Consider the following 16,435-nt stretch of genomic DNA (forward strand, 5'->3'; position numbering starts at 1 on the left):
AGAATCCAGGTAACAGACCAATCAGGACACTGAATGTGTTTGTTTATAAAATATACACAAAGCAGGTTTATGACCATTTTGAATGTTGCAGGTTTTACATCCATGTTTACGTCAGCTGGCAGCCTGACTTTGCTACAGTACATCGATTGTTACATTACCATCACTAACAGTCCATCAGCAGAACAGCGTGAAACCATCTGCAGGAATTCAAGTTATACAGAGATTCAAACTTAGAGAAGGGTGTTATGGGTAACTGATCGCAGAGGAGCCATTGCACAAATTTCCCATATCTCAACATCCTGTGTCTCTACGTGACGAGGCAGCTGACGGCGTGGCAAACGTTACACCTCAAATCTGTTACAGTATACAAGAGTGTTACACGTGTCTGTGAACCACATCCAGGACTGTTACAGACACTTGCTGCTGTGCATGAGCCTACAGAGCCTGAATCAGATGGCTGAACCGTGTTTCAGAGTTTTGATCAGAGTGATTTTCTCTGTAGTTACTTATGAGACTGAACACTGTAAAATAAGTCTTTGTTCTGTACTTGAACACATCGTTGCTCATGTGAGATTAGAAAACGACACCACGCTCACATCAGCTGCATGGAGTAAATTATTTTTCTCACTGCTCATCCTTCTTGTTTCCTGTTTTCCTCCTTTTCCTCATCATCTTTTTTCTTCCCCTTCCCACCTTCCCTTCGTTCTCATCTGTCCTCTCATCTCTCATCATCTGCTCCTCTTTCTCCATTCCTGTCTATTTCTGATGCCTCCCCATCATCACTCCTACTCTACAGTTATCCTACACCGCCTGACTCCTCTTCTCTTCTCCTTTCCCTTCATTTATTTTTACCTCCTCGCCCTTCCTCCTCTCCTCTCCTCCTGTGTGGAGTGGTTGCTGTTTGTTTGAAGTCAGGGCTTATTGAGCTCAGGTCTGGAGAGAGCACAGCTACGTCAATACCACACACACACACACACACACACACACACACAGGCAAACACCTTCTCCTCTTTCTCGCTCTCTTCCTTCAGTGTTGTCACACACACACACACACACACACACACACACACACACATATACACACTGCTCAGTCATCAATTAAGGCTGTGTATAGATCTCTCCCTGCAGCAGCGGTGCTTGTTTGGTTTCTACATTGTTTTCTGTTCCAGCTCATACATCTCTGTCTATGACCTTAACACACTCACACACACACACTCACATACACACATACACAACCACCTTAACACACAGATGCACACACAATTTGGTTATTGTGATGTAGCAGTACAGGGAAAGAGGAGGAAAAAATGTAACATTACATTTAAACAAAATTATGTGACTGACTTCCTGGTTGGTTTAAAAACAATGATAAAGGATACATGGCAAAGCTAAGAGTAGCAGTGTTGGGAGATCTGATGAAATTTTCCAACCAGCCACCTTCAGACCAACGAACATTTATTGTCAATATATTCACCTGTGTGTGCTGCACCTGTAAAGACTGAACAGCTGCCCGACACACAGAGAGTCTGCAGGCAGATGAAGGACGTCTCCGCCTGCAGCTTCCAAATGAACAAACAAGAGGGGATAACGTGTGTTAGGAAATGATCAGGGTTTGGTGAAGTCCTCAAATATGATTCATGAATTGATGTAGCTTTTCAGCACCAATTACAACAGCTTCATTGTCATTAAGTCACTGCCTTGTTTTGTGAAAGATGCAAATTGGTGCAACTAAAATATGGTTCAACTCCAATATTTACCAAATTGAATCAAGTCGGCAAAATAAAATGACAAAAATCAGCGATGGACTTGCTGATAGTCAATATGTAGCTCTGTACTAAAGCAGAAAAACAGCCAGAGAACATTCTCTGTAGCATGTTGTTACTTTAGCTTCCACCTCTGTGTGTCTCCTTTCAAACATCACACAGCTGCACAACAGCATTAAGTAAGAAAACAATGAATCTGTGTTGCCTCAAACCAGATTTGAGTTTTTGCAGATAATTGTAAACAATACCCTGCACACTGCAGAGTTTTCACATTTTCAACATAGAGCTGAAATGATTAGTCTATTAATCATTTAGAGGATGAATAGAAAATTATTTTGAAAACTATTTGTCATTTGAGGGATTTCTCAAACAAAAATAATCATTACATGGAGCCCTGTTTCAGTGTTTCATCTCTGCATGTCTCCTAACCAGCACCCGCTCAATCAGAGCCACAAAACAGGAAATTAAAGACTGACATGTTGCCTCTTTGTTGTCGTCTCATCAGGTGCAAAAATTACAAACCACGCCGATGCTTTTAATTTATAATTGGACTGATTCGCCTAATCTTCACAGCTCTGGAGACGTCTTAGATCAAACATGAATGTGTCAGTGCCTGAGGTTCCTGTGAATGGTTTAAAAAAACACACACACACACTCTCCAATAAGCATCCCCACCAACACACACACACAGATATGAACATACACATCACATCTCATAACACAGACACAAAACTCTCCAGTGAACCTGAAATCTACCAGCGGTGCAATGAATCACAGGAGCACAGGGACATGAGAGGAATTGGTCTGACAGTTGTTGGGTGGTATGTGGTGTATGTGTGTGTGTGTTTCTGTGTGTGTGTGTTTTCTATCTCTACATCTAAATGTAGGACAGCAGACAAAATAAGCTACAACACTCGTCTTCCCCTTAAAAGCACAGAAATGTTTCCTACACACATGAAGAGTGGTCACACACGAGTCTTATAATGGATCCATGGGAAAAACACTAAATGCCTGGCACACACACACACACACACACCCAGACACATTCATCTTCATTCAAACCTACTTTTTCAAAAATGTCCCTTAAAATAAACACAACAAATCAGAACTAGACTCCTCCTCAACTAAGACTCACAGTCCAGCTGAAGTGCCTTTAAGCAAGGCACTGAATCTGCACCAGGGTTTTCCATCTAGTCTCATGTGTGTTCTTTAATGTGAAAATCTCATTTTACTGAAACTTTACATCATTTCTTTTCTTCAGGTAAACAAATGAGTCTTTGTTAATGAATAGGGATTTCATTTGTCTGTACATAGTTTTTTTTTATATACAATTAAATTAGAAAAATAAAAGCAACTGGTGATGGACAGACAGACATATATATATTATATATATATAGATATATTCGACCAGCTCCAGGTTACAGCTGCTCTGTAGCTGAGCCCCGACCTCTGACCCCCTGACCTCCCTGTGGAGGCGGCAAAGCGGAGACAAGGACAGAGTTTCCCCACAAGGATCAAGAGACGATCACATCGCATATTCATGGTACAGCAAAGAGGCAGGGATAAAAGCATCCACCATAAAGAATTCAGAGAAAGAGGGAGAGTGATAGAGAGAGGGAGAGATAAACAGAGAGAGAGAATATGTTTGTAGGTGTTTACATCTAAAATTCTCCTTGAATTTAAAGTATTTTTATTCGCAGCTCTGCAAGGCTTTCTGTCTCTTCTCAACTGAGCTCAACTGGAGAGAAAAACAACCAAGGCCAATCTTGTGTGTGTTCATGAGTGTGTGTGTGTGTGTGTGTGTTTCTACATGCATATGTATGAGGTGACAGATGGGATGTAATTTAAACGTTACCTTGTACAGATGCACATTTTACCCTTCACACACATATTGGAGATGCTTTAGCTTGAAAACTGATGCAAGAAATTCACACTGAAAATCTGCCGTACACACTGCTGATACACACTGCTGATACACACTGCTGATACACACTGCTACAGCAGACCACGATCACCACTGATCAAACACGTTTATATACACCATATTTTTATATCTATATCTCTGGATTTATTGTTGTTTTGTATAAACAAATTATGTTTTGGGGGAAACTCGTATCTGCAAAATATTCAACATCTGCCAGTGTTTCATGTCCCACAGCTCATTTTTGCCCCCGGTCTCCTAGCAGCTTAATTCAGCCATTCTGGCAAATGGCATGTTTTAAAGGAGATAATCCACAGTAAGGTGAGCTGATTTGGAAAACTAACTACAAAAACAGACATCCTCAGTGACTCCCTTAAACTTTGAAACAAAAGATGCTTGTGCAGCTTTGCAGCTAGAAAGCTGAGTTGTGTTGCATTTTTCTCTCCTGTGTCGTGCTGCGGTGATGCAGTTAGCCAATCACAGCTGTCCTTGAAACATAACAGTGTGTCTTCTTTGAAACTGAGACAGTTTGCTGCTTTCACTCACTGTCCTCACATTGTCTGCACAGACAGGAGCAGGCATGAATCCAGTGTTAGAAACACACACTGATACACCCATCCACCACCTTGTCCTCCATACATTCCCTGTTCTGTTATCATATAAACGTGCCTGCAGACACTCCTGAAAGCCGGGATGATTCCCCTCTCACATCAACAATTCAGGTGCTGTTGTTGCCATAGATATTACTGCTCTCTCTCTCTCTCTCTCTCTCTCTAATCCATACATAAATCCCAGTGGACAACAGACTGGGAAACTGTTTATCCAATCACCACTGTTCAAAATTCCTCACCTTCTCCCACAAAACCCTACCTCCACTGGTGAATATAAATGTCCAGGACTGTGTGTGTGTGTGTGTGTGTGTGTGTGTAGGGGGGGTGCTTAGCAAACACTGCAGAGCAAGCAGTCTAGAAGCAGAGCAATAATTCACCCTCTGCAAAAGCCATGAATAAAAACAAACTTAAGAGAAGCGACAAAATACAAAATGTGCTCGTTTTTTTTCCTCTGTTCCTCTGTCTCCCCCTCTCTCCCCCTCTCTCTCCCTCTCTCTCCCTCTCTCCCTCTCTCACACACACTCTCCCTCTTTCACCTTTGCTTGAAGTCGAGCCTCTTTCAAGGAAAATATATTTTTGGTAACTGAATGAAATGAAATAAATATGAAATATGAAACAGCAGCAACACACACACACACACACACTCACACACATAAACACAATTAATGGTTATCAAACAACAAACAGGAGAAGTAATAAAAAACTAATAATGACAGAGAAGTCTGCTCTCTCTGCGGAAACATACTCACATACACACTCAAGGACATAATCACAACAACAGACACACACAGACGCCTTATTAAATGTTGGCTGTGTGTGTGTGTGTGTGTGTGTGTGCGTGCGCGTGTTAGAGGTGTGTGTAGAGTTTAGAGCTTTCAATCTAATCCTTTTCTTTATTGGCCCACAGTAGCAGGGCCAGTCAGGGAATACACAATAATGTGTGAGTGTGTGTGTGTGAGTGTGTGTGTGTGTGTGTGTGTGTGTGTGTGTGTGTGTGTCTTTGTTGCACAGGGAGAATGAGAGATTTGACTTTTCAGAGGGGAGTTGAGCGGGAGGAGGAAGAGGAGGAGGTGGAGGAGGAAGAAGAAGATAGGGGAGCGCTCGTTTAAATCCTCCCGGTAATATTGCTTTCTTCACTCTCTTGGCGAGGAGATTAACTGCTAATGGAGAGGATATATCTGCTATTAGCCCCAACAACAACAACAGCAATGACAACACCGACGGCAAGGAAGCGCGACGGTGACGATGACAACTACAACGACAGCAACAGAGCGAGCAGAGAGATGACAGACTCTGCTCTCCGGGGCATCACAGACAACATGGAGTCAGCTTCAGTCTGAAATGAAAAAGCAGAGCTGTGAACTTTTGATTTGATTCTGATTTTCTCATATTTGAGTCACAAAGATGAAGATCTGAGACTTGACGTGGGCTTGACTGCTCTGACTTTCCATTCAGACAAATTAAAAATCACTGGACTAAAATTGTAGGCTTGGAATTTTAAAGTGAAAAATAAAACTTTAGACTTTATATTGTTATATTGCAGTGCATTATTCATTTTGTCTTGAAGCTGCTCATCCATTCAGGTAGATGAATGACAAGAGCCTCTACAGAGACCTGACTAACTTCCCTGAAGACTGATAAGAAATTTCAGTCTTATCAGTCTCAAGTTCTGACTGAGTAAAATAAAGGAAGACGGTGAAAGGTAGACAGGATTGCACTGCTACACATCTTAGATTACCCATTTCTCAGCCTCTCAAAGTCTCTCATTAATTTTCAGAGAAAAGGCTCCACTGTACACCAAACAGCAGAGACACAGTTAGAGATTAGCTGCTGAACACAGTGAAGCATTTAGCAGCTAAAGAGCCAGATATTTCCATCAGGAGGAGGTAGAGACCAAAAACAGAGCTAACAGCTAAGCTAACAAAACACGACTGAATGAAAAAGTGAAAAAAAAAATCAGTGCTTGCAGGTTTAAGTTTGAGAATCACACTGGGTTGTTCTCTCTTCCTTGTATGTTTAATTTCCATACTACAGACACTACAAACACACGTGTGGTAGTACTGGTACTATCTTGTGCTAATACAGAGGCAGTGGCAGGAGACGCTGTAACTGGCACTGAGCAGAGAAATGACACATTGAGCACAAATGACTGGCGACAGCGAAAACAGCTTGTACTCTGTCTGCTTTAAACCAGTTCATTTGCTCCCTGTCGTCTCCCTGTTGTTCTTCTTGTTGTGTGTGTGTGTGTGTGTGTGTTGCCCCACCCCCTCTCCTTTATATTTCTCTCTTTTTCCTTGTCTTTTATCCATTTATGTCTTTCTCGTTTTCATCCTCATCTTGCATCACGTCCTCCTTTTGTGCCGCCTCTCCTATTCTTCATCCTCTTCTCTTTTCTCTCTCGTATTCTTCTTCTCTCCACTTTCCTGTCCTCCTTTTCTGTTGCCTCTGCTTTCTCTCCTTTGTGCTCTTTCTCACTCGTCTCTTAGTTTTTGACTTTCCTCTGTGGTTCACCCCGTCTCCCCCTCTCTCTCCCTCTCTGTTATCTTTCTCCCCCACTCTCTTTATCCTCGTTTTACCCTCCGCTCTCTATAAACTAGATTGATGGCTCAATCCTACATGCATCAAGGTGAGAATTACAATTTTCGCACCAGCACACGCACACACTCACACAAATGGAAGTAGACAATGACAACCCTATTCACACACTCACTCCCTTTACCTCCCCCACGTACACACACACACACACACACTATCCTTCTCTCTGTTGACACTGGCAAAAGTGACCAGGTTATTGGCAGAGATCAGGTTTATGGGAACATATCAGAGAGGATGTTTACATGGGACAGAGAGGCATATTTTCAGTGATACAAGCCTCACTGAGTCCTCCAGGTGACTGAGGCTATTAAAGATTGAAAATACCAGTTTCAGAAAGCTGACACTGTCTCCAGAACAGAGGTAAACAATGTCCAGTCAGCAAACTTTAAATTCATCCTCCGTGCAGACTGTTTACCACTGTTTACATGGCAGAAAACATCATTTTCTGAAGCATTTCTGATTCAAAATCTAAATGAAAATCAAGGAAACCACTGATGATCTTGACTAAATGTACAAAATGACCACAGACATAAAGCTACTACAAATGCTGGTCACAGAGCTCAGTGAAAAGATGCAAAATGACCACAAACAACATCTCTGTCAGTCTGGGGGTCCAACCAATTAAAATACTGAATGTGTTAAATGAAGTTTTTTGTGCTAAAATCAACACTTGTACATTATGTGTTAATGAGCCTCCTACAAACGGACTCCTGACAGATCTGTCTCCAGCAGGCAAGAGACAGATATTCACAATGTTGTAAACTTCTTTTTTAATGCTCTCTAAGGTCGTTTTTGAGGAAACTGAATCCGGTGCTTTTTAAGACTTTTCAAGACCAGTAGATTTAATAAATTGCAGGTAACCATAGTAACAATACTTCTGCTCCATGCCACGGCGATGAGCATTTTCTCAAATGCCACATCTGCAGTTAAAGTTCGGTTAAGTTAGTAGGTAACTAAAAATATTTGGTTGAGGTTAAAATGTCAGCTCTGTTCTCTGCTGTCAAACACTTTCTACACGCAGCCATCCACACTGGCCTCGTCTGTAGGAGCAGTCGCAGCATTAAGAGACTTCACTCCACTTCCTCTGTTGTAACTAGAGTGGGCAGTCGTTACTGACACGACCGCAAGAGGTTTCTTCCCAGAAAAATGAAACCACAGCTTGTTTTAACATTTAACAAACAATCAGTGATATTGTTCTTCTGGTGAGGACAGTTGTTTGAACACAGCTTCTGACAGGCTGTCAACCCTCAGCTGTTTATCTTTATTTATTCATTTTACTTTCACTTTATATTATTTTAGATTTTGGATACAAAGAATCATGGCCACAAGTAATGATCTTTCATCCCTCTGTGCTGCTGTCATGGTGATACTCTCTCTGTCTGAAGTCTTTATCATGCACCTGTGCTCTGTTAAAACCCTGTCAGATTCCTCTTTACGTCTTCATCACCCTGAAATCAGGTTCCTTTAGCAGCTGTGTTAACCTGCTTTCTCTCGAGTTCCTTCCTGGTTTATGTGTCGTTGTGGTCACTTTGAAGAGCTGAAACTAACTGACTCTCTCTCTCTCTCAAACACACACACACACACACACACACAGGCATGTGTTGTGTAGCGTGACAGAGTGGTTCATGCCTCATCACTGACAGTTAATTTCCAATGAATGCTTGTCATTTACATACAAACATAATGTATATGTGTGTGTGTGTGTGTAGCACAAGTGTAGACACGAATTCACACAGTAGCACACAAACTGACAAACATGACATACTCATATCAATATAATATGAATTACATACATCTGAATGTAACTTCAGTGCATGTACAGTTATGATTTATTGACACTGTGCTGCTGAGCCTGGATGACAGCATCCTTAAAGCTAGAATTATCAACTGCTTTCAGCCTTTCCACGCCTGTGTTTATCTGTGTGTGTGTGCATGCGTGTAAGACACACACACACACACACACACACACACACACACACAGAGCATACTTGGATAATTTCACAGTCAAAGATGCTTGATTATGCCGCATCCCCAACTTTAAAAAATCCCATTTATGCTGATTCTTGCTGTTTTTTTTTTTCGTTTTTTTTTTTTTTTTTGAATCGTCTGAATCATTTATAAAGGAGGAAGGGATGAGGGGAGGGGGAATGCAAAACACACTTTTCTCATGCTTTTGTGAGAAACGTGCTTCTTAATGCAGGAATGGCACAGTGATTGCAAATTGCCTGTCTGTGTGTAATATCAGAGCAGCCCTTCATTTAGCTGAAAGCCACAGAGGAGCAAAACAAGAAATCACTGGAGCTGGTGTCTAAAACTCCTCACTCACTTATCTGTCATTTCCTCAATGAGCACTTCTCCACTGACATTTACCTCCACCTGCTGTCTGGTAACCTTTGACCCCTGGCCTTTAAATTGCCAGGTGCCTCTGCATAATAATGCATTCAGTTTCTTAAGGAAATCTGACAGTCGAGCGCCTTATTTCACTCTTTCCAAACAAACTAAGATTTGTCCTCACACCTGTCTGAGTTGCGTACACTGCATTACACTGCACACGTACACTCTAGCTACAGAAAATAAGCCAACAACCTGTAGGAAACACTAGAACTAGGAAACTGACGTGCTGCAAGGATTTTACTGAGAAGCAGCTGCAGGAAATGTTGAGTTTAACTCTGCAAAGTGTGGGCTTGAACTACAGCACCAACTCCTGTTCATCTGTTCTACAGAAGGTGATCGTCTCTCTCTGCAGAGATGTAAAAAGTGACGTACAAATACAATCCAAAATCTTGTGCTAAATGGTAATGACTTAATACAAATATGAAACATCAGGGGCTCAGTAATTTCCTTGGTGCTAAATGGGCTGAAATAAATTCATTTTCTGTCCAAATGAATTAATTATTTGAGTTGAACATTTGTTAGAAGCCCACAGTCCATTTAAACTTAATTTAACCTTTGATAATGTTTTAAAAAAAGATGGACTGGTGCCATTTCAGCTCTCCCATTGAGCAGCAATTTTCACGACAAAAATAAATAAATAAACACTTGACTCTAAATTCAGCTGTTAAGTTATTGAATGAGGCAGGTGATTCATTTTTCCAGACCAATGTTCACTGACGGGTAAAGAGCTAAACTGGCAGGTGGCCTTTGTGATCAGCCACTGTAGCTGTTGAACCACAGTCAGGTTCGTTTCCCCCCTGCGTTAGGAGTGTTTCACAAATGAGGCCCCAGTGCCAGAGGCCAGTCTAGTTAGCCAACCTGTGGGTCCTGCTGTTCAGAGAGCCTCATATAAAACATTATTATTATTATTCCCTCCCTGGGAGCTGGTTATAGCTGCTCTGAAAACTCATTTCCCTCTCCTCTTGTCCATGTGAATACCTCCTGATAGGGAGAGGGAAGGAGAAAGGAACAATAACTGCATTTCATATGACGGGAAAATGAATAATTTCAACTGCGTGTGTGCATGGCGTGTGTGTGTGTTAATGTGCAGTGTAGTGTGGGGTATTGTGGGTGTATTTGCCTTGTGCCATTGTGGAGCGATTGGGCGTTGTGATACACAAGGCGAGCACAGTGATTGGAGCATCGATCTTGTTCCCTCGAGAAAGGAAAGAGAGAGAAACTGAGACAGAAAGTAAGAAATGGAAAGACAGATTCTGTTGCAAAGAAAGATGAAATAAAAAGACATGAGTTAGAAAATGATTGCTGTTTTAAAAATGAGAGAATGAACAAATAGAATAGAGCACAATAGAACAGAGCTTTATTTTGCCAATTGAAACTGTAACTCTGTCTCATGTATGATCTCTCAGAGAGTCCGTTTTATTCGTCTTTGTCGCTTGTGAATTTCAAAACATCCATTCACTCCGGCACATACTGAAACTCATAAGGAAAGGAAAGACTGAATGCTGCAGTGAGAGATTTTCATTTTTACCTGACTGTCAACCAGCCGGCCTCAGTATAAATGACTCTATTTTAACATGACATTTCATTTTAAATTGAAATTTTGGCTGAAGTTTGACTCATCCAAGTCTGAGCTCAGCTGCTGCCACAACCCAAGGATCAACTGGCAACCAACCATTGAGGAGAAGAACCGGAGTCGATTTGCCCTGATGTAAGAGCACGATCACAGAATGCACATTCAGAAAAACACACAGCCAAATACCTTCATGCTAACACGAGCAGACAAGTTGCATCAAGTTGCTGTAACTCTGTCTGTTGCATATGACCTGGAGTGAGACATCAACATTATCATCAGTGTGTATTACAGCCATGACATGTTCAACAGAAACTAATATTTGAAACTGGAGCAGAGCTCAAATCAACAAAACGCACAACAGAACGCCACAAACTCAAACAGTGAGTGTGGGTGTGTTTGTTGTGTGTCAGGCAGCACCTGCACCACTCATCCCCAGTGTCAAGTGTGATATGAACACTTGACACCAGAGCTAACAATCAGCTGACACACATGGATGGTTTTGGTGACAATGTTCTTATCGTTTAAAGGCAGAATGAGCCATAAAATAACTCTAAGTCCTTGAATTGCCTGATGTCTAATCATTTCTGTCTGGTCCCTCCCTGAAATCTGATCAAACACCCGCCCTGGGACGGCCGAGATTCATCCACTACAGAGAGAGAGAGAGAGGTACACACAGAGAGGCAGAGTGTCCTTCAGTATTCAACGAACCAACAGATCGTTTCCTCTCTCGTGTTTGGACTTCTGAAGGCAGAAACTCCATAAAGACCCCCTGCCAACCTGCCTGAGGACACAGGCACACTCCAACCACGCTGCTTCAAAGGCGCTCCGACGGCTCCCTCACTGTTTGTGTGTCAGTGTATGAGCGTTCCCACCTCTGTGGAAGAAATACCATTTTTTCATGTGTGCACATGCAGATGAGGGTGTGATCCTGCATATAAGTGTGTGTATTTGTGTGCACGTGAGCACAGGAGTACTATTCCTTGTACGGGAAGTAGTCGTGCAAGGTAAACAGGAGTGCAGGCTAATCCTGTGAGGAATGGGAATTCTGCATTAGCATTTGAATAGCACACAGTGCCACGAGTACTGCTGACAAAACTAACACACATCCTCAGTCCTGGCTTACACTCACACACAAAAAGCTGCATATATTCAGAAGAGGAGAGCAAGCGTTTTTATACCAGCCACACACATGGCCTATATGTGCACAATAACTACCTGCTGATTGTTTTTAACATACTGACAGGTTATTCACTGGAGCAGAAACCTCTGAACACTCTCACCTGCAAGCTGCCCCGCACAACCACAGGCTACATTTACATGCACATTAATAATGTGATTATACCGTAATTAGGCCAATAAGGATGCTAAGAGCCCATGTAAACAACATCTGATTACATGCAAGTATGCATAATCACAGGAACATATGCTGGTGCCTGGATGAAAACCTTGCATCTCCACAGTTTTTAGCTGCTACTGTAAAATCATGATTGAGGATAAACATCCACACTGACACGTTTTGGCCTTTTTGCCTTTTCCTGGAACATTTCAGCTCAGCAGAAGCAGACACACACCCCCATGTTTGTAGAGAAACTTCTGATTTTGGCTCAAACGTCTTTGCTGTAATTAAGACTCTGTCATTTCCCTGATGCACTTGTTTCAACTTGTGCTTGAATAATGTACCACTGCGCCAAAAGAGAGCTCAATTTATGTTTCTTTTTTTAATGATGGGAACAGACCATGTGTATGGTAATGATGATACGAGGCGGGCTGTACCTGCTGACAGATCCTACAGTTCTACACTGGCTGTGAAATACTGTAGGATTAAGTTGGCAAGTCTGTATCTGGCGCGGGTATTAGCCGAGGTGTGCTACAGCATGTGTGTCCTGTCTTGAAAATGATACACACACACGCACAGACTGCCCTGCTGAATGAACAGAGACTCTCTCATTAGCTTGTAGGCTCACATCTCACAGAACAAGTCCACACAAGACAACACAGTCTTTTTTTCTTTTTCTTCTTCTTCTTCTTCGGCTAAGTGGTTGCAGCTGTTTCTAGCCCTACAACTGAAGTAGTTTAATTGCATTTCAAATTTCATATTGAGGCATTTAGCTAAGGATCTTATCCAGGTCAACTTACAATGAAAGCAACAGCAGATTAAGCCTCAATGCCTGAATTATCCACCAAATGAAAAACACCTCCTACTCATACAAAATTATGGCAAGCCTCAAAATTAAGACAAAGTGCGGCGCTTCTTGAAGAACTGTTTATGTCTTAAAAGCTTTGTTGACACATAGTTATTACATTTTTACTGATTGATTATATATGCTGTTAATTGCAGTTATGTAAAGTAGTGCATTTTATATTTTGAAAACAAGTATCAGCTAATAATTTTGATCATTTTAGATGAACCTTAACCTCAGCTCTGCCTGCCCATCGCTCACCACCTCATAGTAACTGGCGAGAGAAGCTGCCACCCAAAATCTCTGTATCTGCCCTTCCTCACCTGTCCAGTAGAGGCCACTGCAGAGATTCATGCCTCTGCACACCACCTGACCCTGTCACCTGCCTGCCCAGCTGCTCCCCAGTAATCATTAGACCTGGTATATGTTGCAGTTTCTTCCCAATCATCTGTTACCTCAGTGTCTCAGCCTCCTGTAATATATCTGCCCGTTTGTCTTAAACCCTGGTTTTGTTTGCCTGATCTAAGAGTCTCCAGCCGGACCAGAAGCCGTCTGAATTTCACAGGTTAGCATGCTAACATTTGCCAGTTTAACATGTAGGTCATAAACAAAGAACATTTCAACCTGCTGGTGGCACTAGCAGACAAGTCAATAGATAACCAACATCTGTAGGTTTTATCTTCTTGGGACCATGAATGAGGTATTTCAGTCTGGACCAAAGGAGTGGACCAACCCACTGACTGCCACTGCTATCCTTTTAACCTCACTACAACCTGACAACATTCTGCATCTGAGCCCGACCTCCTGAGTCAATATTCAGAACTGCTAAAGGGCCAAGCTCGACTGGCTGCTGCTTTCGCCTGCTGTTCAGAAGTGTAGCAGTGAAGAGTTACTGATCCGACACGAGGGGAGTACGAGATTCCTCCATTCTTTTAAAACAACGGTGGCTCTAAAATCACAGCAACGCTACAGATCACACACAAAGTCAAACTGTTACAGAAATGCACACATGCTTTTGACAACAGGTGGTCTTCCATTAATGTGTGTTTACTCAGACCTTTCTGAAAGCTTCCATTCAGCGACTGATGCACATTTGCATTTCACTTTTCAGCCATTTAACTGATGCTCAAATCCAGAGCAACTCGCAGTGAGAAACACACCAGGCTAAGCCTCTGTTTCTAAATCATCTGCATTACAAACCATTAACAGGAAGGTCAGAGGTCACGACGTGCTGTAGATCAACAGAACAAATAATCCTGTGATTCAAAAACACACATATATATTCTAGGAAACTGAGCTGAGTGGAGAGCTATCAGATTTTACATGCAGCTCTTTGCAGTATTTATGTATTTCTGTTGTCTCTACACAAACACTTGTCACTTTGACATGTACACTGCTGAGTCTCGGGGTATGATGGAGGAGCTGAATATGCAGCAGTCCCCGCACACACACAGAAATGCATCACACACTCACCGATACAGTGGTCTTTCCATTTAAAAGTGCTTCGTCTTGATGCATTGGAAATATTCATCAAATTCATGCCATTAACGTGCACCGGACCGGGTGGATTTGTCCTGTTCTGTGGTGAAGAGTGACTCATAAATAAAGCAATAAATTCTCATTGTCATAAAGTTTCATTACTCAGACACTCTGCTAACCTTCGCGGGTACTTCACTTTCACTGTGCTGTTAACATGAAACCTCACACACTCTAATCCAACAACATTCATACACAAAAAATGATAACAGCATGTAGTGTCTGTAATGCTAGGAAAGATTTATATGTTAGTGTTTCTAGTTTGTGTGTGTGTGAGCTTGTGGTTCAATAAAACAAGGTAAAAGAGGCAGGATCAATACAATTTAGACCACCAGCAACACTTAACATGCTGTGGGTCTTTTGCATAACAGACATCCTGCAGTGCACACTGGGCACGCACACACACACATGCACACACACCAACCTCGTCGAAAATGAACCTAATTATCTTCAAAGGAGCCACAGCAATCTGATAATGAATTTAAACAATGATAAGAGCCCCTACAGTGGATGTATGACTAAATTATTCGAGTATTATGGGAACTGCACTTATAGTTTTATCATAGGAAATTACAAATAACAAGTTGCATATTACAGCACAGTCTGTAGAGATACTTCTGTCAGAAATACTGTAGATTCAACAGATATATCCTGTGATGAATAAAGGTAAAGGTAAAACTACAGAGGTTGATTTTTTTACATTTACAACAAAGCAGACTTCCTTTAGTTTAAATTGGGAGCTGACAGAAACACCAGAGGAAGGAAGAACATTTACTCACCTGACGGAAATTCTATGGTTATATTTAGTATTTTGGTTTTATGAGACTAACCACCTTCACTGCCTTCACTGCCTTCCATTTCATAGGCCGTTTTGTGGTTTTTTACTTCACCGAATGAGTAAGAAACGAAGATAAGTTGCAGATCAATCAATCCATTTTCATTTGGCAGACGCTTTTATCCAAAGTGAATTATAACACTAACGCTTCACTGGAAGAATTTCAGAGGCTGAGTTTCACCTTCAAAACCAGGAAAAAGTCTCATAAAACAGGAGAGCCGCCATCTTTAAAGCTACTAAACAGACTCAATTAGCTGCACACCAACATTAACTTCATTAAGAGGCTACATTTTATGCTCATTTGTTTATAGTCAAGTAACAAGTTGCAGCAGCAGTATCAACAGCATGGTGAAGTGCTGCATAGACTCAACTTCTTACTTTTCACTGAGTCACAAACAATATGAGTCAAACTGCACGTGCTTATCAACAACCAGAAGGAACCACTTGTATATTGAGGTGGGAAACTGGAACCCCCACAGCGAGGTTCTCTCATACACACTCAGTTAATGTCGCACACACAAACAGCAGCACAGGTAGTAGTGTCGGTACTTCACCTGGTTGTACGCGGTCTCTCCGCCTCCTGCTGCAGCTCCACCCCCTGCTCCTGCTCCGGTACCGAGCTCCGGCAGCTTCCTCCGGCTCAGCACCAGCAGGTAAACCAGCGCTCCCAGCCACACCAGCACCGCCACGGCCACCGCCAGCCTCCGACAGAGACGCTTCATTTTCCGGTCAGGAGGAGCCGGCGGCGCCCGCAGCCCGGCTGCTGTCAGAACCGCATTTTAGAGAAGCGAGAAAACAAATAAAACAACCGCACCAACCGGACGAGCTACACTAACTAACACAACACACAAGTCTGCCCGGTCCCGCTGACGGTAAAACACTGACTACACTGAGCGCGCGCTCCCTCTCACGCTCTCTCCCTCTCTCCCTCAACTCACAGAAGCTCGAGCGCTTCTCTGACACGCCTGACAGCCGTGTGCGCGTGCGAGCGGCGTTGTGCGCGTGTGTCTGAGCGTCTGTGTGTGTG

General features: G+C 42.3%; 1 protein-coding gene across 1 annotated transcript in view; it reads right to left on the reverse strand.

The window, feature by feature from the left end:
* galnt14 (UDP-N-acetyl-alpha-D-galactosamine:polypeptide N-acetylgalactosaminyltransferase 14 (GalNAc-T14)) overlaps positions 1-16,331 on the reverse strand; it is a 137,024-nt gene extending 120,693 nt beyond the window's left edge. Inside the window, exon 1 of the mRNA XM_018682908.2 lies at positions 15,963-16,331. Within this exon, the coding sequence (XP_018538424.1) occupies positions 15,963-16,130 (168 nt within the window). The 5' untranslated portion in view covers positions 16,131-16,331. The remainder of the gene's footprint in view (positions 1-15,962) is intronic.
* Between the last annotated feature and the right edge of the window lie 104 nt (positions 16,332-16,435).

Source organism: Lates calcarifer, linkage group LG7_1 (assembly GCF_001640805.2).
Source record: "Lates calcarifer isolate ASB-BC8 linkage group LG7_1, TLL_Latcal_v3, whole genome shotgun sequence".
Classification (NCBI taxonomy): Eukaryota; Metazoa; Chordata; class Actinopteri; family Centropomidae; genus Lates; species Lates calcarifer.